At 38.5% G+C, this 26,384-nt stretch overlaps 1 protein-coding gene across 1 annotated transcript in view; it reads right to left on the reverse strand.

The window, feature by feature from the left end:
* VEZT (vezatin, adherens junctions transmembrane protein) overlaps nt 1-26,384 on the reverse strand; it is an 88,317-nt gene that overhangs the window by 37,144 nt on the left and 24,789 nt on the right. The window contains exons 3-5 of the mRNA XM_017861740.1: nt 13,580-13,711; nt 8,390-8,479; nt 2,447-2,622 (exon numbers count right to left, since the gene is read on the reverse strand). Coding sequence (XP_017717229.1) covers nt 2,447-2,622; nt 8,390-8,479; nt 13,580-13,711 — 398 coding nt within the window. The remainder of the gene's footprint in view (nt 1-2,446; nt 2,623-8,389; nt 8,480-13,579; nt 13,712-26,384) is intronic.

Below are 26,384 nucleotides of genomic sequence, written 5' to 3' on the forward strand. Positions count from 1 at the left end.
TATTTAAAAGTAAAATACTATTTCAGAGATACTATAAATCCCTTTTCCTAAAATCAAACTTTATTTGCATAGAAACACATACTATATCAAGAATATGTACACATTTTTCCAATTAGAAATGATACACACTTGATGAGTAATTGTTTGAATACAGTCCGCTAATTTTAAATAATCATCATCATTAATTTGGAATATACATACTTACCACAGACCATGATATGGACAAGCTTTGTACTTTTATACCGCTTTAATTGAAATAAAATATGCACAATTTTTAAATTCATATCAATTACAAGTCTAACAGACTAAAATACATCTTTAAAGCAATGAATGCTTTGGTGAAAATGTGTATATGTAAGAAAGAGGGGGCCAGGCACAGTGGTTCACGCCTGTAATCTCAGCACTTTGAAAGGTACAGGTGGGAGGACCACTTGAGCCCAGGAGTTTGAGACCAGCCTGGGCAACACAGTGGGACCCCTTCTCTACAAAAAAATTAAAAATTAGCTGGGTGTGGTGGCATGTATCCGTAGTCCCAGTTATACAGGAGGCTGAGGCGGAAGGATCACTTGAGCAGGCTGCAGCAAGCCGAGATCACGCCACTGCACTCCAGCCTGGGTGACAAAGCAGGACCTTGTCTCAAAATAAAAAAAAAAAAGAAAAGAAAAGAAAAGAAAGAGGGGAGTATAAGCGGGATGTGTCTGAGAATATCTGAAAAACATCAGCAATATTTGGAAAGAGTTACAATCATATTGCAAAGAAAATCACACGCAATTTCTTATTAAATATTTGCCCTGGCCAGGTGCAGGGCTCGCACCTGTAATCCCAGCACTTTGGGAGGCTGAGGCAGGCAGATCACTTGACTACAGGAGTTCAAGACCAGCCTGGGCAACATGGCAAAACCTGTCTCTGCAAAAACTACAAAAATGAGTCAGGTGTGGTGGCATGCTCCTATAGTACCAGGTACTTAGGAGGCTAGGGTGGGAGGATCACTTGAGTCTAGGAGGCCGAGGCTGCAGTGGGCCGACATCACACCACTGTGCTCCAGCCTAAGCAACAGAGTGAGACCATGTCTCAAAAAATAAGTAAATAAGTAAATATTTGCCCTAATTTCCTTTAGAATCCTTTACTTTTTAGATAATACTGGTAATACCATAAAGCAAAATCTCACCATATATTTTTATATATTAATAGTAAACTCTAAAATCATTTATAGGTCTCATAGTTGCCTGGTTATATTTGTGGGTAAAGGAAACTTAGTAAAGTAGTAAATTCTTAAAAACCTATAGTTCCTTCTATCAGCTCCTTAAATTCTCATATTTTTGAAGGATAAGATGCTTTACTTCTTCATGATCACATCTGAGTGACAGGAGAATGAAGCATTTGTCAGTGTGACAGGGAAGACATAAATACAGAACCTTAAGGCCAATGAATGTAACTGCCTATATAACTTGAACAGTTTCAGCAGTGATTTAGTGTACTTCTTGATTCATTCCTCCCTTCTATGCCAAATTTAATAAAGTACTTTAATAGGAAGAAGACATCAATAATTCTTTATATATAATCCCTTTTTGCTACACATTCTTTTTTTTTCTTTTAACAAGATTATTGCCTGGGACTTCTGCTCTAGACCCAAATAGTTCAAGAGGTTGAAAAATTTTAGGATGGTCTGAATCATCAAATCATGTTTCCTGTTATCTTTTCTCAGCCAACACATCCAGAATCAACTGCCTACCTCCATGTCCCATCCTATTCTTGGTGTCTCTACAATATAGTTATGATAAAACCTATTAATTATAAAGAAACATAAAGAAGGATAGGCTTGCATGCACATATGTGCATAGGTGTATGGGTAAAAGAAATTCTTTTTTATTCCCCTTAGAGACAGCGTCTCGCTTTGTTGCTCAGGCTGGAGTGCAGTGGTGTGATCATGATTCACTGCACTCTGCAACTGCTGGGCTCAAGCAATTCTTCCACATCAGTCTCCCAAGGAGCTAGGTCTACAGACATATGCCACCATACGCGAACACATTTTTTTTATGTTTTGTAGAGATGGGGTTTTGCTATGTTGCCTAAGCTGGTCTCAAACTCTTAGCCTTAAGCAATCCTACCACTTCAGCCTCCCAAAGTGTTGGATTACAGGCATAAGCCACTACACCTGGCAGAGTAACTTTTTGGCACTTGTTATTACCCATTTGCTAGGTTGCTGAGCACACAACTAATTTTAGTGAGTTGGAAGTATATAATAACCAAATCGGATTTTTTCCCTAGCTTCACTTTAAATGGTATTTATTTTAGAAAGGTACTTCTCCCCCCATATTGTTACTTTAATTGTACTGCTAAATGTATAGAATGTTTATGCCTTTACAATGGAGAGCATGAGGATGGGTTTCCTCTGCTAATACTCTATATGTAAGTAGTCAAAGAATAGGTGTTTTCTGGACAGTACCAAATATTAGGGGTTGCCAGGGAGCAAAGTGTTGGAAGGTGTCCATTTTCCTGTTGTTGAGATTGCCCTGCAGACAGGATACTGGGATCAAGTAGCTCAATCAGCTCCACATCCTCTTGTAACAGGACTTCCTGTTGCAGGATGGTATGTAATGAGTCGAGTCGGAATCCAATATCCTTGCCATTAAAATACCAGAAGAGAGGTATTAACACATATATAATATTGCATAAACGCTAAACTCCTAATGTACTAATAAAATTTAGTGGTGTTTATTTTCAGAAGATACTTCAAGAAGAAACAACAGTCCAATCTACCTTCAGTATGATAGATGAGTTTTATTTTCACTGTAAATGTGAAACAATAAAGATTGAGGTAGACATTACTGAGCCATCAGATGTAAAATATAAATTTTTAATAACAAGATGAAAAGTAATTACAGATTAACAAACCTGTCTAGTTAAGCCTAATTGATTAAATTGCTAGGGCACAACATGGAAAATATAATCCTATAACATTAAAGATGCTGTCCCTGAAGCTGTAACAATCCAGTCAATATTAAAGAATTTTATTAGCAGGATCAAGGCCTCCTAAAAATGGATATTCAGATATTTAAAAATACACTAGTAAGGAATGCAATGTAAAATCACACTAACATTTGCATAGCATTTTATAGTTTACAAAACGCCTTCACATATACCAGCTCATTTATTTCTCCCTCTTTTCTTTCTATTCATCTATCAAGGAATACCTTCCATAAGCCAGGCACCAGGCTTGACACCGAAGACACAAAATGAACAAGATATATTCTTAAAGAGTTCATAGTTTAATGTAGAGAACCGAAAAGTAAACAGTTGCAATATAACATGCAAAGGAGCGTGATGAAATACACCTAGAGTACTATGAAAATGGCATAGAGGGACCAAGCCTGTAATGAAGTCAGAGAAAGTAAAAGAGGTGAAGCCTGAGCTAAGTTTTAAAGGATGAACAAGAATTGACCAAAGGAGTTGGAGAAGTGGGACAGTACAGGATAAAAGCCTTTCTAATTTGGGGAACTGTGAGTCGTCAATACTAGATGATATTATTAATAGATTGTGCACAGAGTGCACATGGTAGAGAGGTGAGAAATGAGGTAGCACTCTCAGGGCTGACAGGTGAATTCTCACGGTAACCCTGTGATGTACCTTATCATCCTCCTCTCCATTATATAGGGGAGGACACCAAAGCCCAAAGAAATTAAGTAACTTTCCAGAATTTTGATTTCAAATCCTACGCATTTGGTAGCTGTGTTTCCCTGCACATGGTCTGCCTCAAAAGAACATTTAAAGTTGTATTTTGTATTAAATTTAAACAAATAGAGGCCGAGTGCAGTGGCTCACACCTGTAGTCCCAGCACTTTGGGAGGCCAAGGCAGGCAGATCACCTGAGGTCAGGAATTCGAGACCAGCCTGGCCAATATGGTGAAAATCCATGTCTACTAACATACAAAAATTAGCTGGGCATGGTGGCACGTGCCTGTAATCCCAGCTACTCGGGAAGCTGACGCAGGACAATCTCCTGAACCCAGGAGGCGGAGGTTGCAGTAAGCTGAGATTGTGCCACTGCACTATAGCCTGGGTGACAGAGCAAGATTCTGTCTCAAAAATAAATAAGTAAATAAATAAATAATTAAAAACCAAAACCAAACAAACAAATTTAGTACTAGAGTGATCCTACTATATGATAAAAATAAAGAGAATGATGGACAAGGCCATTAGCAATTAAAGTAAAACCCGCTAGCTCTAGAGTGTGAAGGCAACAGGTTTGCTCTTCTTAGTTAATTTAATCATTCCCACACCACACATTCCAGTCCTAGCTGATCATAATGAGGACTTCAGTAAGAATATGGTGAACCATATATCAAACTGAGCCCATGACCTCTTGATCAGGGTTATATGCCACTTTTAGAGAATAAGATTTTTAATATTAGGTGCATTTAGATATATTTTATTTATCTTCAGTCCAAAAAGAGAGCATCTTCTCAAAGGAATGTTGATCTTTCTTTTAGCCTGATGTGGCTTTTTTTTACCATCTACTGACACACTCTGTATGTACCTCTGCAGCGCTTTTACGTTTCATATTTGAACAATTGCCTCTTTTCTCTTCCTACAATTCCGATTCTAACATTAGGAACCACTTAATTTGACATCCCACCCCACTTTCACAAAGAGCAACACAATTCCCTTTATACTATTGTTCAGAGGGGAGAAAAAAGGAGCGCAGGAGATGGGGCATGGTAGCTTTTCGAGTAATCTCTGAAATTGATCTTACTATTTGGTTCCCCAATTAGACACAGCCATATTCAATGCAAGTATTAAAAATCAAACTTTTGCTACAAAAGCTTTAAACCATACCTTTTATGAGACTTCTATGTACATATATAAGGTAACTTTGAAGAAGCCTAACTAGTTGAAGGCCAAGGCTGACAGAGAGTGGAAAAGCCAGTAATATTCAACGGGAGTGCTCTCTCTTTACAGATACTCGGCGTAATCAGTTATCCACTTTCTTTAACACCGTTCCCTGGCATCAGACTTACATGTAAAACTGGGATAACACCTCCCCAAAACCAACATGCTTAGAGGAAGTATTAACAGCTTTAGGAATATCTGATTTAAGAATGTGACAAACCGACTGGGCACGGTGGCTCACCCCTATAATCCCAGCACTTTGGGAGGTTAAGGCGGGCAGATTACTTGAGGCCAGGAGTTCAAGACCAGCATATTAGCCAGGTTTGCGGATGTGCACCTGTAGTCTCAGCTACTTATAAGGTTGAGGCACAAGAATTGCTTGAGCCTGGGAGGCAGAGGTTGTAGTGAGCCAAGATGGTGCCACTGTACTGCAGCCTGAACAGTAGAATGAGACTCAGTCTCAAAAAAAAAAAAAAAGTGATCAACCAACAACCTACAATCATCTATGCATACAAATGAACTTGAAAGGCACCAGGACACTCCAAATAACTAAAACTGTTATCTTAGTGATTAGACTGCCTCATATACAGGAAAAACTTGAACTATATTCTGATGACTATAGCTGTTTAAATTGAATCAGATTAATGAATTAAGTATCTTTCTTAAGGATAAAATGTAAAATTATATATTACTCTTTGATGATAAAAAATAAGAACTGCAGAAAACATGTTAACTGTGTTACAATGTAACAATCAGAGTACCAGAAAAATTGACACCTGCAAATTAAGAAACATGTCATGACAGTCCTATTCGGACTGGGAAGCCCAGATCCAGGTCTCAAACAAATGAAGAAACTGAAAAGGTGCTAATTCTGATAGATTTAAGTATTAGCAGGTATCATCTGCATGGCTGGAGGCTCTATGCTCCTGGGATGTGTACTATGTAAACTCTGGCACATTTTCAACAAGTCTGAGCGCCAAGACTTAGTGTCTAGCTTTATATTCTTGCTCCACAACTTAAGCATGTTAATAGGCTCTCTGTGCCAGTTTCCTCTTTGGCAAAATTGGGATAATAACAGTAGCTACTTCATAGGGTTGTTACGAGGATTAAATAAGTCAATATCTATAAAATACCAAGAGGAGTGTTTGGCTCATAGTAAGTACTGTATGTTAGCTATTACTGTTGTCACTATCTATGCAATAATTAAAACAATAAAGAAAAGCACATGTTGGATATATTACAATATAAAAACTTATAGAACACAACATAATTATTACCAGGTTGATGCAGAAAATAAGAGATACAATAGGCTGAAGTTTTGGGAAAACTTTGAGAAAAAGCTAGAAGTGCTTATTGAAAGATTCCAATGGATCAAGAAAAAAAAACAGAAAGAATTCCATCACAGTATAAAAGCACAAACACAGACATACAGAATAAGTATGGAATAAAGGAAAATGAAGACTGGGTTCACTGATACAAATACTGGTGGACAAAGCTGGAAAGGTAGGTTAGGGCCAAATTATGCAGACTCTTTAGTACTGATGTGACAAATTTGGACTTGATTTGATTGACGAAGATCTTTCTAGAATCTAAATAGGGAAGTGGCATGAGAAAGTACTCAGGAATTCCTTTCTGCCTGGATGAAATGAAAGGTTATGAGAAGGCACAGATAAAAAATTAAGAGATTTTGATTTCTTTTTCCTTAGGGATGGAGAAGAAAACTTATTCATGTGTCAGTATTCTTTAAAGATCTTAATCACTGTGGAATATCATGGGGCTTTTGATATAAGGATCAAATTAGATAACATGTGTGAAGGCACTTTATAGGCTAAAAGCACTTAAAAGTGCTATTACCACTACCATCAAGGATTTTTTTAATTCTTAAGAAAATACTATAAAATGAACAATAGTAAAATGTTCAGATATCACAGAGCAATTGCCAGTATTCTTATAAAAGAAATGAGGGCCTGCTTCAATATCTTCAAGAAAGATCAGCATTCCATTGAGATACTCTCTTTACTGAAGATAAATAAAATATATCTAAATGCACCTAATATTAAAAATCTTATTCTCTAAAAGTGGCATATAACCCTGATCAAGAGGACATGGGCTTAGTTTGATATATGGTTCACCACATTCTTACAGAAGTCCTCATTATATAGCTAACAACATTTTAAATATGTCACAATCAAGGGGAAAAAGTCAAGCAATCTCACGCCAAAAGCCAACCTGGCAATTTCTTACTCCATTACTAGTAAACTATTCCTTAGGTATGTATTCTTATAGTTCTCCATAACGTAGGCACAAAAGGGATGCATACAGAAGCTGGCACTTTATAGTGAAACATCACATGAAACATGTGGCCAGTGACACAGAATCAGGAATGAAAAGACCAGGCCTAGGCAGACTATGACTAAATCACAGAAAAATGTATATGGATCCATATACCTTACCACAGTCCTAGTATCACTGAAGAATGAGATGGCTCCACCTGGATAAAAATGACATTCTATGTAGACGATAAGACACTTCATTGACCTTCTCAACACACCTTCAACAAAGATGAAACCCTGAACAAAGAACTTGACAATTTGGATTGCTAAAAAAGTAATTTTAGTCAGTCAAAAAATAATAATACTTGAGCTAGAGAGGTCGTATGCTATAGCAGAAAGAGCACGGCTTTGGATCCAAGAGACCTGGATTCAAATTCTGGCTCTATCACTTTCTAGCTGAACATTTTTAGACAATTCACTCAGTAAGTTATTAAAACAAAACTGAATTGTCTGAACCTTGGCTTTCTCATTAGTGAAGTAGACTAAATCTTATAGTGTTGTTTAGATTACCAAATCAAAATGTGAAAGCACTTTGTAAACAATCTCTTTACAAATGTTAATGTACCAGAATGATAATTCTTAAGGTCACAGGCCAGCAGAGATCCTGAAACCTGCTTACTTCTAACTACATTACTCCTTTACTCCTTCTGGGAGCCATGAGAACCACATAACTTGAATTTTTAGGCTATACTCCTGGATTTTGTATTGTTAGGATGTCAGAAGGTTGAATTCTTTCCCCTCTGGAGTTCTGTTACAGCAGAGAGTAGAAAAAAACAAAGCCTCACAAAAATCACAAAGACCTTTCAGGTTGACTGTTTAGAGTATTTGGGAAATTCTGTGATTTAACAGATTAAATTGATCCCACTAATGACATATTCCTTTACCTATAGAGAGGAATACCTGTCAATGGAGGAAGAGGGCAATAATAAATTCACGATCTAACACAGTTTCAGTAACTATCAGAATATTCCATTCTGAGTGGCTAACAACCTCTTTAAAAGCTATAAATAATACAAGTAAGCCCAAATTAAAAGATCCTGAGTTACTGCAGAATCTCTAGTAAAAATCAATCACTGCCCAAATTGACAGCAAAACAAATTGATTCACCAATTCTTTCACTAATAACCTAGAACCCTGAAAAGTGACAAAAAGAAGTGACCACTTACCAACTTGTGAAGTAAGTCATCTTTCTTATTGCACTGAGAAAAAAAAATCCAACTTTTGATGGTTTCAGCCACTTTTAACAGGATACCTTGCTGAAGGACACGAATGACATGGTATAAGATTATTAAAGCATACCCAAACAGCAGAAAAACTTCCAGTTACTTACCTCCAATCAATGAGAATTTTTATCATAAAAGGGAGAAAAAAGTTGTCCAGGTTATATTCTTTGTCAATATGTCTCAGCCTCCTTATTAGTTCTTAAATTTTGTTGCATATCAGGATCACCTGGAGATTTTAGTTAGAAACATATTCTCGGGCCCCCAAACTAAAGATTGTGATTCGATACATTTGGATTGAGGCCTGAAAATCTGATTTTTACAGAACAGGTAGAAGTCATTCTGAAGCAGCCCATTTATCCTGGGAAGACTATGTACTATATCAACATGATGATAGTATTTATTTCAGAAAGAAAATCTTTTCTTTTGAGAACTTGGTTACAAGTTCTCAAATATTAAGACCATTTCATTCCACAATACTAAGTCAAAAGATACCTTGACCATTTTAGAAAAATTATCATATATTGATAAAAAAATTTTACTACTGAATCAACCAAAAATTCAATTTACCTTAATAGCCCATTCCTTGAGCATGCCAGTAAGTGCAGTTTATATTCATTGAGTGATTACTATATCCCAGGTACTGCAAAGGGTCATGGGAAAAAAGATAAATACATATAACTATTGTTTTCAGGAACTTAGTATAGAAGAAGAGACAATATAAAGAATTACAATCAATGTAAAGTCTGAAAAAGTAGTGGAAAAGAAGAGGTCAGAGAGGACCTAACACTGGAGCTCAGTCCTAATGGATGAGTAGGAATTCAACAAAGAAAGGAAGAATGGGCCGGGCGCGGTGGCTCATGCCTGTAATTCCAGCACTTTGGGAGGCCGAGGTGGGCATATCACCTGAGGTTGGGGGTTCAAGACCAGCCTGACCAACATGGAGAAACCCCGTCTCTACAAAAAATACAAAATTAGCCAGGCATGGTGATGCATCCCTGTAATCTCAGCTACTCGGGAGGCTGAGGCAGGAGAATTATTTGAACCCAGGAGGCGGAGGTTGTGGTGAGCCGAGATCGCGCCATTGCGCTCCAACCTGGGCTACAAGAGTGAAACTGCGTCTCAAAAAAAAAGAGAGAATACTTCAGTCAAGGGAAGAAGATGAAGGAAAGAGCCATGAAAACACATGCCACGGGGATGGTGGCGCACGCCAGGACAGTTATGACCCAAGGGAAGAAGGGATTAGTAAGGAAGTTAAAAAGGTACACTGAGATAGGTTTTAAAGGATCTTAGTCTTATACACTATAATAGTATGAACATTATCCTGTAGGTCGTGAGGAGCTACCAAAGATTTTTATGCAAGGAAGCGAAACAATAAAGAAAAATAATTGGCAATAGTGCAGAGGCTAAATTGGCAGGGAATGATTGTAGACAAGAAGCATGATTAAGAGGATATTCAAGGCCGGGCGCGGTGGCTCAAGCCTGTAATCCTAGCACTTTGGGAGGCCGAGACGGGCGGATCACAAGGTCAGGAGATGGAGACCATCCTGGCTAACACGGTGAAACCCCGTCTCTACTAAAAAATACAAAAAAACTAGCCGGGCGAGGTGGCGGGCGCCTGTAGTCCCAGCTACTCGGGAGGCTGAGGCAGGAGAATGGCGTAAACCCGGGAGGCGGAGCTTGCAGTGAGCTGAGATCCGGCCACTGCACTCCAGCCTGGGCGACAGAGCGAGACTCCACCTCAAAAAAAAAAAAAAAAAATTAATAACTCAGCTAAATAACAATAAAGGCCTTTAAATTAGGTAATGAGTACAAAAATGATCATGAATAAGAGTTAAAGAGACATAGAAGCTGACTTGATGTATCACTTGATGACCAAGGCTATGTCAGCATGATTGGAAATAGTATGGTAACTGAGAGGGTGGTGATTTGGGACTATTTAAAAGAACATTTTTTGTTTGTTTGTTTTGGGGTATCTGAGAGGGTGGTGATTTTGGACTATTAAAAAGAATATTTTTTAGCTTGTTTGTTTTGGGGGTGTCTGAGGAAGTCCTATTTTAGACAAGTTGAATCTGAGTTTTGTGGGGCACATGCAGATGAAAATGTCTAACAAGCATCTGGAACTCAGCAAAGACTGGAGAACAGACATAAGTGGCAAGAAAGTAGATGAGATCCCCAGAGAAGACATCAAGCCAACAAGAAGCCTGCTGCTAAAACTCTATGGAATGAATTTAAGAATAATCATAGGAAAAGAAACCAGAAAAAGGGACAGAATGAATATTCATAGTAAGAATATCAGGGCAGACTACTTAACAACTACTAATAAGCATATGCAAAAATAAAGTTAAAAAAGAGGCTGAGGATGGTTTCATTAAGAACTCATAGAAAAACAGCTTTTCAGAGGAAATAATTGATACTTCATTCCTTGAAAAGAATTTTGGGAGCAATTCTAAACATACATTCCCTGACAATGAGCTGAACAATACAAGTTTTCTAAAATTTAGCTCTCCCCAAATTAGGAAAAAAATTGGTCGGGCACGGTGGCTCACTCCTGTAATCCCAGCAGTTTGGGAGGCCGAGGTAGGCAGATCACTTGAGGTTGGGAGTTCAAGACCAGCCTGGCCAACATGGTAAAACCCTGTCTCTACTAAAAATACAAAACTTGGCTGGGCGCGGTGGCCTGTGCCTGTAATCCCAGCTACTTGGGAAGCTGAGGCAGAATTACATGAACCTGGGAGATGGATGTTGCAGTGAGCCAAGATCGTATCACTGCACTCCAGCCTGGGCGACAGAGTGAGACTCCGTCTCAAAAACAAAACAAAACAAAACAAAACAAAACAAAACAAAACAACACACAAAAAAGGAAAAAACTTCATTTTAGAAAAACATAGATCCTACAGTTAAAAACTTGTCTTAGAAATGTGCAATATGGCTGGGTGTGGTGGCTCACACCTGTAAGGCCAAGGTAGGAGGATTGCTTGAAGTCAGGAGTTTGAGACCAACCTGGGCAACATAGTGAGTGGCAATTTTTAAATCTCTACAAAAAATAAAGAACAAAATTAGCTGGGCATGGTGGCACATGTCTGTGGTCCCAGGTACTTGGGAGGCAGAGGTGGGAGGATCACTTGAGCCCAGAAAGTGAAGGCTGCAGTGAATTGTAATCACACCACTGCACTCCAGCCTGGGTGATAGGGGAAGACCCTATCTCAAATAAATAAATAAATAAATACAAAATAAATAAAATGAAGACAAAGCAAGCTTTCCAGACATACGATAATTTTTTTGAGACAGGGTCTTGCTATGTTGCCCTGGCGGGTCTCCAACACCTGGGCTCAAGTGGTCCTTCTGCCTCGGCCTCCCAAAGTGCTGGGATTATAGACATGAGCCATTGTGCCCAGCCTGGTAATTCTTTTAAAACAACCTCTGGCTATGCTTTTTATTGTTCCTCAATTTCTGAGGGGATTCAATTTTAAACTCTCACTTGACTTATTTATAAACTAGCAACAACATTTCTAAATATAAAAATACTTGTCATAAATGACAATAATACCCATAAAACCCAAGTTTGTATCAAAACAAAACAAAAAAAATTAGAGGTAAATGACCATCTGCTGCTCTAAGACTATCCCCTGGCCATTCTTTGTTTTGTGTTGCCAAGTAACCTCAAATCCAAGCTTATTAAATAGCCTATTATATACCAACCCCTTCCCAGGAACATTTATACTTAAAAGGGGCACAGGGAAGAAATGATATCAATGGAGGACTAGGAAAACTGGTTCTGATCCATGTAAACTCTAATCCTAACTCTCACCTTCTGGGTGTTAGTCAAAAAATTCTCTAGTGTTTACTTGGCTGTTACAAATGGGCCAGCTTGGTTACCTCACATTTTAGGTGTCTTTGTAAGAAGATTGGGGAAAGGATCCTTATGCCAATCCATACTTTCCCTGTAAATGACTAATTGAAAGCTTTAAATGCTCTTCTCAATAGTGATAAAACATTGATTAAACTAGAATGCTCAAGGAATGAGGAAATTTGTTTATATTTTTTCTATTAAATTACAATTCCTTTGGTTAAAACTAAAATGTAGTAGATAGGTACACAGAGGTTAAGAACATAAACTCTGGGAGTAAACTACAGGTTCTAATCCCAACTCCACCTCTTATAAGCTAAGTAACCTATGATAATTTATAATCCTCCTATGCTTCAACTGTCTCACCTAAAAATAGAGTAAATATTTTTATTTTTTTCTTTTTTGAGACGGAGTTTTGCTCTTATTGCCCAGGCTGGAGTGCAATGGCATGATCGCGGTTCACTGCCACCTCCGTCTCCCAGGTTCAAGCGATTCTCCTGCCTCAGCCTCCTGAGTAGCTGGGATTACAGGCGCCCGCCACCAAGCCCAGATAATTTTTCTATTTTTAGTAGAGACAGGATTTCACCATGTTGGCCAGGCTGGTCTCAAACTCCTGACCTCAGGTGATCCACTCGCCTTGGTCTCCCAAAGTGCTGGGATTACAGGCACGAGCCACCGCACCTGGACCATAAATTTCTTATCTTAGTAAATATGGCTAGCAGGACATAAATGAATCTAGAACATAATTGATGGAGATTTTTCTAGTATCTCAGCTTCACAATGCTGGACATCGACTATGAGATATTTACTGTATAAATGTATTTAATTCTATATATTAAAAAAGGTACCAGAAGTTATACTCACTCCATTATATACCCCTGAAACTGTGTTTAAGAAATATCAATTTGCTTTCTTGTAATTCATACTTAAAAAAAAAAAAAGATTTAAAGAGAAAAAATCCAGTTAGTAGAGGATTCCTATTAGTTGTGCTCTCATTAAAGTTTTAGTATATTTTTTCCGGTTCTGTTTGGAGAGCATCAATATTTAAATAAGTAATGTATTTTAATTCTCCACCAAATTATTTCCTCACTGGATATAAATTACCTACAAAATATTCCAAAGCAGTAAGCATTCATGTTTATCTAAACAGAAAGTTTTGTACTATTGATGAAATAAACAGTCTTACCAGTGTGAGGGAGGATATGGAAGTGCTTAAGAAGTATCTAAATAGCCAGTAAGGTAAAGTGCAAAAGATTCAGCCAGAAAGAATGAGCATGCTTTCTTACTTTTGGTAGGACTCTTGCAGGAGGCTTTTGTTGTCCCTCGGTTGTGCATTTTTCTGTTTTTGGTGACAAAGAAGAACATATTTCAAAGTCTGTGTGTCCCAGATCCTGTAAGTATTGGTAAAGTGGAGAATTCTGAAAAATACATAAAATAAAGCATATTTCAAGATCATTACTATTTCAGAAGTTTCGGAGGCCAAACTTAATACCAGACATTCACTATTGTGACCAGTATGTCCAAATTCTTTAAGGTTTCTTCTATAAGAACTGAATTGGCCGGGTGTGGTGGCTCAAGCCTGTAATCCCAGCACTTTGGGAGGCCGAGACGGGTGGATCACGAGGTCAGGAGATCGAGACCATCCTGGCTAACACGGGGAAACCCCGTCTCTACTAAAAAAATACAAAAAAACTAGCCGGGCGAAGTGGCGGGCGCCTGTAGTCCCAGCTACTCCGGAGGCTGAGGCAGGAGAATGGCGTAAACCCGGGAGGCGGAGCTTGCAGTGAGCTGAGATCCGGCCACTGCACTCCAGCCTGGGCAACAGAGCGAGACTCCGTGTTAAAAAAAAAAAAAAAAAAAAAGAACGGAATTATCTGTTATAATACAATGCCATTTAACACAAACAAATCAACAAACAATTCAACAGAGGAACCCAAAAAAGGAAAAACTCTAAATAAAACACACAGATTTCTTTTTGAGTGAGTACCAGCAAGAAAAAATGAATTTAGAAATGTAAATAGATTGTTAAGCAATTTCATTGCCCCAATTGTTACAGTCTTAGACTACTTCAGAATAGCCAATATTAGTTACAGATAACTCAAACGACAATGTTATTACTCAAAGCCAAGAACACTTAAACAATGATTATATTGTATTATAATTTTTTATCATCATATTCCTTAATTCATTCAAGCACAAATATGTATTATCTACCATATGCTCAGCACTGTGAACAAACTTAAAACTCTTCAAGAATGTTACCTTAGATAAGCTATATCTCACATATGAGCATATGACAAAATAGGACACAGTATGGCTAACAAAAGCATTAGAACACAGAGGTTAAGAATACTATCTGCTGGGCGCACTGGCTCACGCCTGTAATCCCAGCACTTTGGGAGGACAAGGTGGGTGGATCATCTGAGGTGAGGTGTTTCAGACCAGCCTGGCCAACATGGTGAAACCCTGACTCTACCAAAAATATAAAAATTAGCCAGGCATGTGCCTGTAATCCCAGCTACTCAGGAGGCTAAGGCAGGAGAATCGCTTGAACCCAGGAGGCAGAGGTTGCGGTGAGCCGAGATCACGCCACTGCACTCCAGCCTGGGTGACAACAGCAAAACTCCGTCTCAAAACAAACAAAAACCAATCTACAGATTCAAATCCCAACTCTGCCTCTTACTAGCTAAGTAACCGGGAAACGTATAATCCTTTTGTGCATCAACTGTCTCATCTAAAATAGGAGTAACAGCACTTAGTTCATAGAGTTCTTATGAAAATTAAATTAATATAAGGCATATGGAACAGTCCTTGCCACATAGTAAGCACTCCATTTATATTTTAACTATAAGCTATGTGGAAAGAGCACAGATTTTGGAACAGACCAAAAAAAAAAATCACCCCAACCGTATTGAACAGAAATATCAATGTCACTACTGGATGAAAATCTACTGGACAACTATTTCTGAACAGCAAGCTTTAATTTTAACTTTCAACCTTCTCTAAAGCATACAGTTGGTGACATGTTTAAAAATAAATCTTGGCCGGGCGCAGTGGCTCACACCTGTAATCCCAATACTTTGGGAGGCTGAGGCAGGCTGATTATCTGAGGTCAGGAGTTCAAGACCAGCCTGGCCAACATGGTGAAACCCTGTCTCTATTTAAAATACAAAAATTACCCAGTCTTGATGGCAGGTGCCTGTAATCTCAGCTACTTAGGAGGCTGAGGTGGGAGAATGGCTTGAACTTGGGAGGCAGAGGTTGAAGTAAGCCGAGATTACGCCATTACACTCCAGCCTGGGTGACAGAGCAAAACTCTGTCTCACAAAAATAAATAAATAAATAAATAAATAAATAAATAAATAAATAAATAAATCTTGATTCCATTCAATGAAATATTCAAATCTCCAAAAAGGACTGTAATCTAAGCTTTCAGAGAGTAAAACAAACAGAAAAAAAAAAAGAAAAAAAAAAAAAGAGCAACACAGTTCAAACTACTACGCAAATTCGGCAAATTCTTAACTAAGTATTTTATTTTCATCTTCTAGGTTACGGTTCACAACAATAAAAGGTATTATTATCACCATAATTATTATTTTTATTCCAATTCCACAAATGAGGAAACAGGTTCACTCAGTTAGAAAAAGCAGGATAATACTATATTACTTAAAATAAGAAACAGTCCTTTCCATGTCTATTAAGGAAGACACCAAAAAGTTACTTACAGTTCAGTACAAATACGACCGAGCAAATTAACATTGTCAGGAAAGTATTTGGATACTATGAAAACAGGAGAGATAGCTAAGATAGACCAAGACATTTAGGGAATATATTCTTGCATTCAGAAGACTGAGGAAGAGTGGGAATCTGCTGGACTGGTAGCAATTTGTGGAATAACAATTTGAGAGAATAGGAATTGAGTCAAATGCCTTTCTTTTAAGCTACGTTTAATCTCTTTTTTTAAGAAAATATTAAAAAAAAAGTAATATAAGGAAAATATGTTTCTTATCCCTCTACCAGATTTAAAATTTCTGGCAGCACAAATGGTTAATCTTGATATCACCCATAATGTATATTCAAATACTGCCTTGAATTACTGCATCTGCATTTTCAAAGTGAACTGTGAACCCCACCCTGCTCTTGCCCCGGTGGGGGCAAGAGAACAAGAATGCCAGTTCATTTGTTTGGGCTGACCTTACATACTTTAAAAAAAAAAAACATTGTTTTTAAGGCAGTAGAACCCTTTCTTCAAATGAACTCCCATGGGGAAGAACAATAAATAAGATGGATCAAAGGGAAGTTACTCTAACACTGGGTCAGCAGCCTTTTTCCGTAAAAGGCCAGATAGTAAATATTTCAACTCTGCAAGCCATATAGTCTCTGTCACAACTAATCAAGTCTGCTGCTGTAGTAAGAAAACAGACACAGCCAATACATAAACTAATGAGTATGGCTATGTCCCAATAAAACTTTATTTATAGACACTGAAATTTGAACTTCATATAATTTTCACATGTCACAAAATATTCTTTTGATATTTTCCCTAGCTGTTTAAAAACATTTTAAAACCTGCCATACAAAATGGGGTACAGGTCACAGTGGCAAATCCGGCCCAAAACCTTAATTTGCTGACTCCTGTTCTTTTGTTTTCTTTTTTTCTTTTCTCTTTCTTTCTCTTTTCTTTCTCTCTCTCTCTTTTTTTTTTTTTTTTTAGATAGGGTCTTACTATGTTGTCCAGGCTGGCCTAGAATTCCTGGGCTCAAGCTGTCCTCTGGCTTCAGCCTCTTGAGCAGCTGGGACTACAGGTGCAACCCATCATGCCCTCCTCTTCTAATAAAAGACTCAGTCAAAACCAGGAGACATATTCTTGACTGCTAAGTGTTCTCGGCAAGAGACTTAGAGAGCTGAGATGAGTACAAACTTTTTATTGAGATTATAATGCCCTTTTTTACTGCACACATAGCTAATACTCTCATCACTGATCCCAATGTCCTTTCCTTTTTCACTTTATGTCACAGATCACAAAATAACAAAATATAGTATAGATTTTTTTAAAAAATGATAATCAGAAGAGAAACAATAATATTTTGTTCTTCAAGTATGTTCTGTATATAAGCTGAGGGCATATATACATACTCAGTTTAGATCACCATAATCTGGAACATTTACTATTTCACATTTCACAATAATAGCACATGAATCACTCACCTTGTATATCACAGATCATATCCAACAGTATCATGTGATACAGCAAATTCTACCAGTAGCTTATTCTGCTTTTTCTCCAAATAAAACTTCTCGTTAACTTTTTGACTGGTTTCACAGGCTTCTTGTTAAAGGTGTGGCACATCCATTTGTGCTATATAACTATGAGTGATTCCTCAGTAGTTTTGGTTTCTTCCCCATCTTTAGTAACAGATCAGTTTTATCTCAGAAAGCACTGTTTTACAGTGCTGGAGAAATCTGGCTTACCAAGGTGATCACCATACTTTGTTTTATGGCTGTATGTAACAAAGTATTTGACAAAGTTTCATAGAAGACAACCTTTGGAGACTGAGGTGAATGTACTGCAGGTTCAATAAAATGTAATTTCTAGTTATGTACTATTTTATTTCATATTTGCATTTTTCTATTTTTGGCTGTTAGTGCAAATCACATCACTTCCTAACACATGTAAACCCAGATACTGTATGAACACTATGAACACTCAAGTTCTATTCATTATGTTTACATTAATTCTTTAAAATGTTTAGGAATAAAATTGCTATCAGTTTTTCTCTGAAACTGTCAAATAACTTGTGTATTATGTAACAGATCTCAGAAAACCATATCCTGACCAGTAGTTCTCAGATTTTTTGGTCTCAGCTCTCCTTATAATCTAAAAAACTATTGAGAGCCCCAAAGAGCTTTTGTTTACATGGACATCTAATTATATCATATTAGAACTCAAAACTAAAATTTAAAAAAAATTTATCATTTTACTTGAAAATAGCAATAAACCTGTTACAATATTAAACATATGTTTAATGAAAAAATTCTCCAAAATGAAAAAAATTTATTAAGAAGAACAGATTGTTTTACACTTTTGCAAATCTCTTTATTGTTTGGCTTAATAGAAAATTGCTGGATACTTATATCTGCTTCTGCATTCAATGTGTTGCAATTTATTGTTTTGGGTGAAGTATACAGAAAATCAAGGCTTACACAAATAATATAGTTGGAAAACCAGAAGTATTTTAATAGTCTTTTCTGATCATTGTAGTATCAAAGAAGAATAGCCATACCAAAACAACAAGTAATAGTTTCAAATAGCTAAATGTTAATATAGAATATGCAACCATCTGACGAGTTTTTTGTACTCTGTACATGCACGAGAATGGGAGTGAAAAAGGCAAATAATGTCTTAGTATTAAAACCTGATCATCCAACATAAGATAATTTATTTTGACTTTTTTTTCTTTTACAGCAAGGGGGGGCTCCCTATTGCAACTGTTCTGACCACTATATTTACAGGTTTTGGGATATTAGGCTTATACACTAATAAATACAAGCAAGTGTTTATTTTTCATAAAGTATTATATGGCAGCTTTAGAAAGGGGTGTTTTTGCGTGGAGGGTAAGGCAGAGTAGGTAGTTGTCTCTATTATGACTTTTCCTTGGTTTAAGCAAAACAAAACCACAAATGTTTTATTTAAGTTGTTTTTTTTGAAGAGAAATCATTAACACTGGACTCAAACTATAATTTCGAAGTATTGGAGAATGTTATTGATGCCAAAAGAAATACGAGAAACCTCAGACACAGCATGTGGGAGCTCCTCAGGAAATCTTTGTGGTTCACTATTCCTGTAAGTTTTAGCTGACAGAAAACACGTATCATAACACCAGAAAGAATTTTGCTAAATGAAAAACATCCAAGAAACTTTGGTTGTGTTAAGATTGTTCTGGTGGCTGAAACATTTTTGCAATAAAATAAACAAAATAGACAGGAAAACCCCAAATTTTGCTGAAGAAAGCTCTTCAAGAAAATATCTCATCCAAGTCCTACACTACTAGCACTTCTTGCCAGTCCTACTCCCTGCAGGCCCCACATAAAGATATCAGATCCAGGTGGGTGCAGTGGTTCACACCTGTAATCCCAGCACTTTGGGAGGCCAAGGCGGGTGGATCACTTGAGGTCAGGAGTTTGAGACCAGTCTCGCCAACATGATGAAATCCCGTCTCTACTAAAAATACAAAAATTAGCCAGGCATGGTGGCACACGTCTGTAATCCCAGCTACTCGGGAGACTGAAGCAGAAGAATCTCTTGAACCTGGGAGGTGGAGGTCACAGTGAGCTGAGATCCCGCCACTGTACTCCAGCCTCGGCAACAGAGTGAGACTCCATCTCCAAAAAAAAAAAAAAAAAAAGAAAAGAAAAGATATCAGATCTCCCAGATGTATACAGTTTGACCATTCACTTATGGCAACGCTTGTTTTCTACATGATTCATGATGTATTCTGTACAAGTGCCAGTGTCATCACTACATCATTGCTGGTTAGCTTTTATTTGAGACAGGGTCTTTCTCTGTCACCCAGGCTGGAGTGCAGTGGCATGATCATAGCTTACTACAGCCTCAACCTCTGGAGGTCAAGCAATCCTCCCACCTCAGTCTCTGAGTGGCTGGGACTACAGGTGCAAGCCACCATTCTCAGATAATTTTTAAATTTATTGTAGAGATGGAGTCTTGCTATGTTTCTCTGGCTGGTCTCTAACTCCTGGCCTCAAGGAATCCTCCTGCCTCAGCCTCTTGAGTCACTGGGATTACAGACATGAGCAGTTGTACCTGGCTACAATGCTTTTATTATTAGCTTCACTCTTTTAAACTGCTTTAAACTCTTATAGATAGAACAAGTTGTAAGCTTTCAGGTCTTGGGTCAGAGAAGAATGGGCCAAAGATGGCAGAATTAGGCAACTGATTCAATGATAAATACTTCCTGAACATCTTCCATGTCAGGCAACATGTAGGCACAGGGGATAAAACAAAATAGGAAAAGTTTTTCCTAAAAGGTTTTATCTTGTGATACCTCTGATAAAACCATGGTTCATTAAGCTTTCAACATTACCAAGGAAATACTGAGTGCTCTGGTACTTTCTAGGAATGCTCTGTTTCCAGAAAAATCCTCTCCCTGTTTCAGCTTCCTTAAGCACAAAGTAAGAATGCTATGGGACTCCTATACTTGTTCAGGTAGTAAAATAAAACTCACGACACTCTGAGAAACAAGATAAAAAAGTGGTATTTTTATTTTTTATTTTTTGAGACAGAGTCTCCCCCTGTCACCCAGGCTGGAGTACAGTGGCATGATCTTGGCTGACTGCAACCTCCACCTCCCGGGTTCAAGTGATTCTCCTGCTTCAGCCTCCCAAGTAGCTGGGATTACAGGCATGCGCTACTACACCTAGATAATTTTTTGTATTTTTAGTAGATATGGGGCTTCATCATGTTGGCTAGGCTGGTCTTTGACTCCTGACCTCAAATGATCCACCCACCTCAGACTCCCAAATTGCTGGGATTACAGGCATGAGCCACCATGCCTGGCCAAAAGTGGTATTTTAAAATACAGAATTTTGTGCTAAACCAAATGCCATCTTATGCTACAATATAAGCTAAATACAGAGTATGGAAATCCTGCAGATCAAATTATTTAGTTCCTATGACTCAAGGACATATCTAAATAAATAATGAAATGCATTTGTCTTTAAACACACACACACACACACACACACACACACACATCAAAAACAAATTATCAAATTTCTTCAACAAATAAATGACTTTTAAAACGGTGAGAGGTGGGAGACTGAGGTGGGAGGGAGGATGGTGTAAGCCTGGGAGGCAGAGGTTGCAGTGAACAGAGATCGCACCACTGCACACCAGCCTGGATGACAGGGCCAGATCTTGTCTCAAAAAAAAAAAAAAAAAAAAAAAAGAGGCAAGAGGGTGGGGTAAGACTAAAGGGACCTATCACCCAATGCAACGTATGGACCTTGTTTTCGATCCTACTTGGAACAACTGTAAGAAGGCATTTTCGAGAATTTAAGGAAGCCCAAACACAGACTACGTATTAGATTATTAGGAAATTATTATTAATTTTGTTAGATGAGATAATTATATTGGGGTTATCATTATTTATTTATTTAGAAACAGGGTCTCGTTCTGTCACCCATGCAGTGGTGTGCATGGCTCACTGCAGCCTCAAACTCCTGGGCTCAAGGGATCCTCCCACCTCAGCCTCCTGTGTAGCTGGTACTACAGGTATGTGCCACTATGTCCGGCTAATTGTTCTTTATTTTAGGGACAGGGTCTCACTATGTTGCCCAGGCTGGTCTCCAACCCCCGGGCTCATGTGATCCTCCCACCTCGGCCTCCCAAAGCACTGAGATTATAGGTGTAAGCCACTGTGCCTGGCCAGTGTTATCCTGGAAAAGGAAAAAAAAAAAAAAGAGTTCTTAGTCTGTTTTGTGTTGCTATAACAGAATACTTGACACCGCGTCTTTTATAAAGAAAGAAGCTTACTTAGCTCATAGTTCTGCAGGCTGGGAAGTTCAAGAGCATGCCACTGGCTTCTGGTAAGGGCTCTGCTGCCTAGATATAATATGGTAGAAGGTCAAAAGGGGAGTGGTTATGTGCAAAGGGGCCAAGCACTAAGAATGTCCTTACTTTATAACCTGCTCTTTCAGGAACTAATCAGTTCCCAAGAGAACTAATTCAGTTTTGAGAGAGCAAAAACTCACTCACTATTGTGAGAATGGCACCAAGCCATCCATGAAAGTGAAGCCTCGTGACCTAAATGCTTCCCATTATGTCCTACCTCTTAAAGGTTCTACCTCCCAACATCGTTGCATGGCAATTAAATTTCAACATGAGTTTTGGCAGGGACAAACCACACCTAAATCACAGCAAGTACTTGTCTGTTAGAGATACATACTGATACATTTACAGGTGAAATCAGATAATGTCTGATATTTGCTATTTATTTATTTGTTTATTTATTTATTTATAACAGGACAAATGGGAGTCATATGGTATTTGCTTTAAAATACACCAAGAAAAAAGATGGGAGAGGGGGAGAGGAATAGATGAGGCAGTTTGGTAAAATGTTAACAGCTGCTGAAGCTGAAGCTGAGTGATGGGTAAATGGAACTTTTTTCTTTTTTCTTCTTTTTTTGAGATGGTGTCTTACTCTGTCACCCAGGTTGGAGTGCAGTAGCGCTATCTCTGCTCATGGCAACCTCCAAGCGATCCTCCTATCTCTGTCTTCCAAGTAGCTGGGACCACGGGTATGCACCACCACCCCCAGTTCACTTTTTGTATTTTTGGTAGGGACGGGGTTTCACCAGGTTGCCCAGGCTGGTCTGGAACTCCTGAGCTCAAGTGCTGGAATTACAGGCATAAGCCACCAGGGCTGGCCATGGAGTTTTCGTTGTAGTATTCTCCCCCTTAAAATACAATTTTAAGGTCTATAATAAAAGTCTTTTAAAAATCAGATGCTAGGTTTTCCTAAAGTCTGGTATAAAAGGCTTAAGAAAATACTATGGAACAAAAATGTAAACTCGAAAATATTCAACTTATTATTATAATCTGGGGAAAAAAATCATTTTATTGATTTTTCATTTTTTTTATTTTTTGGTGAGATGGAGTTTCGTTCTTGTGGCCTAGGCTGGAGCATAGTGGCGCCATCTCGGCTCATTGCACCCTCCCCCTCCCAGGTTCAAGTGATTCTCCTGCCTTAGCCTCCCAAGTAGCTGGGATTACAGGACTCAGCCACCACGCCCAGCTGACTTTTGTATTTTTAGTAGACACAGGGTTTCACCAGGTTGGCCAGGCTGGTCTCGAACTCCTGACCTCAGGTGATCCACCTGCCTCAGCCTCCCAAAGTGTTGAGATTAGAGGCGTGAGCCACCACGCCCGGCCCATTTAGATTTTAGATTTTAAAACACCGCACACGTAGTCCCAGCTACTGAGGATGCCTGCTTGAGCTCAGGAGTTTGAGGCTGTAGGGCATATGATCATACCTGTGAATAGCCACCGCACTCCAGCCTAGGCAACATAGCAAAATCCTGTCTCTAAAAAAGAAAACAAAATAAAACAAAATAAAAACCAGAAAAAAACCCATTAGAGTCTTCCAAACTTCCATCTAATAGTCTCAGGTGATTTTATTTCTATTTTTTCTTTTTTAGAGACAGGGTCTCACTATGTTGCCCAGGCTGATCTTGAACTCCTGGCCTCAAGCGATCCTCTCACCTTGGCCTCCCAAAGTGCTGGGATTACAGGTGTGAGTCACCACGTCCAGCTCAAACTTTCATCTAGTAGTGGTACTTCCATAGCAGTGGTACTTTTAACCTCTATTGAAAGAGAAAATGACAAAAGCAAAATTAATATAGTTAAGATCTAAAATAAATTTGAGTTAATCGCATGTGTATCAACTAGTATAACTTGTACACATGCTATTTTATGTATTTATTTTAAAAATTCAGAAAATGATGAGCAAGTATTTGGACTTGTAAACTTCCTGCAACAATGTCTATGCTTTTTAATATTTTCGCCAAGGTCAACAAATATCAAAGGTATCCTCTAGCAATGTGATTTCAAGTTGCTAGTCTCAGTGAAGGCACAAATAAGTGTCTACTTACTTGTCAATCTGAATTATTCACATTGTCTTTCCACAAGCTAATATAAAGTTCACAGAATAAACTATTCTCAATTATGTGATTTTTTTGAGCCATGTTTTAAAATCACCATTAAACAAGACAGTTAAAACAAAAGTAGAAACAAAAGACTACTATGTTCTGATAAAGCAGTGGTTCTCAAAGTAGATCATCACTGCACAACTCCCCCTCCCCACATCTGGCAATTTCTGGAGACATTTTTCATTGTTAAAACTGAGGGGTGTGCTAGGAAGGGTAGCTCAAACCTGTAATCCCAGGACTTTGGGAGGCCAAGGCAGGAGGAATTGCTTGAGGCCAAGCATCTGAGACTATCCTAGGCAATATAAAGCAAGACCTTGTCTCTACTAAAAATAAAAAAATTAGCCAGAAATGGTGGTGTGCGCCTGTGGTCCCAGCTACTTGGGAGGCTGAAAGTGAAGGACTGCTTGAGCGTGGAGGTCAAGGCCGCAGTAAGCCATTTAAGACTCATCTCAAAACAAACTAACAAAACCTGTCGGCAAGGCGTGGTGGCTCACACCTGTAATCCCAGCACTCTGGGAGGCCAAGATGGGTGGGTCACTTGAGGTCACAAGTTTGAGACCAGCCTGGCCAACATGGTGAAACCTCGTCTCTACTAAAAAAAAAAAATACAAAAATTAGCCAGGCATGGTGGTGCACATCTGTAGTCCCAACGACTTGGGAGGCCTGAGGCAGGAGAATCGTTTGAACCCGGGAGGCGGAGGCTGCAGCCAAGATAGTGCCACGGCACTCCAGCCTGGGCAACAGAGCGAGACTCCATCTTAAAAAAACAAACCCCAAAACCCCCAAAAAACTGTGGGGTGGATGTCAGCAGTGCTACTAGTATCTAGTGCATAGAGATCGGAATGCTGCTCAACATCGTATATTGCACAGGACAACCCTCCCAAAGAGTTATCTGGCCCAAAATGTTAATAGTTCTAAAGCTGAGAACCTGTTTTCAAGTATTTCGAGTTCAATCAGAGATTGAAAAAAATCACAAAAAAATAAGTAGCCTAGCAGCTGCTTTCATTATTTGCTTTTATTTTGGGATGATGACTGATATGAAAAGCAGTGACCAAAATGGAAAATTCGTTGTTTTTCATGACTTGCAATGCTCAACAGCCTGTTGCAAAAACTCAACAAGCTTTCTAAGAGTAAAATGAGCTACCTTCAAAATAACTGCATTAGAATTTGTGCACTGAAATTTTAATCAGCTACTAATATAAAACCAAAATATTATAGCACTTCGTTACACTTAAAGAAGTATTGTGATGATCAATATGAACCTTTAAATAGGCTGAGAAATATTATTATAGCATTAAAAATATCTGAAGAAAATAATTTTCTATATAACATCGTTTTACTCCAGTAGAGCCTTAAATTTTAAAAACTTTAAGAATAGCTGAGCTAAGCTGTTGAGAGATTATTTCTACATAAACTTCATGCTCATCTAACTGAAATTCAGTCTTCCAAAAAAAAAATTTCCTTCTTTAAAAAATTCTGTTGGGGTGTCAACATAAGAAAAGAAGTGCAAATCTGACCACTGGGCCACAGATATTAACTAGGAAAGTTAGATATCTCAATAAACCTAGCGTCTTCCACAAATGGCACTTTACTGAATGGTTTCTTTTGGATACTGACACACTATTAATATCAATACTACAGGTCCACAATCCAGCACCTCTACTGGGCTAAGAACAGTCAATGATTGTCTATCTTACAACTCAGTAGTCGTTGCAATGTTTCTGTTTTTCTTCTCTGTCTTTCTTTCCTTTCTTTCCCTTCTCTTGCTTGCTTGCTTGCTTGCTAAGAACAGTCAATCTTTGTCTGTCTTCCAGCTCAGTAGTCATTGTTGCAATGTTTCTTTCTGTTTTTCTTCTGTGTCACTTCTTTCTTCATCTCTCTCTTTCCTTCCTTTCTTTTTCTTTTCTTTCTTTTTTTTCTTTTTTTTTTTTTTTTTGAGACGGAGTCTGGCTCTGTCGCCCAGGCTGGAGTGCAGTGGCCGGATCTCAGCTCACTGCAAGCTCCGCCTCCCAGGTTCACGCCATTCTCCTGCCTCAGCCTCCCGAGTAGCTGGGACTACAGGCGCCTGCCACCTCGCCTGGCTAATTTTTTGTATTTTTTTAGTAGAGACGGGGTTTCACCATGTTAGCCAGGATGGTCTCGATCTCCTGACCTCGTGATCCGCCCGTCTCGGCCTCCCAAAGTGCTGGGATTACAGGCTTGAGCCAACGCGCCCGGCCTTCTTTTCTTTCTTTTCTGCTAAGAACAGCCAATGATTGTCTATCTTCCAAGTCAGTAGTCATTGTTGTAATGTTTCCTTCCTTCCTTCCTTCCTTCCTTCCTTCCTTCCTTCCTTCCTTCCTTCCTTCCTTCCTTCCTTCCTTC

The sequence above is a fragment of the Rhinopithecus bieti genome, unplaced genomic scaffold, assembly GCF_001698545.2.
Source record: "Rhinopithecus bieti isolate Rb0 unplaced genomic scaffold, ASM169854v2 scaffold_61298, whole genome shotgun sequence".
NCBI classification, from domain to species: domain Eukaryota; kingdom Metazoa; phylum Chordata; class Mammalia; order Primates; family Cercopithecidae; genus Rhinopithecus; species Rhinopithecus bieti.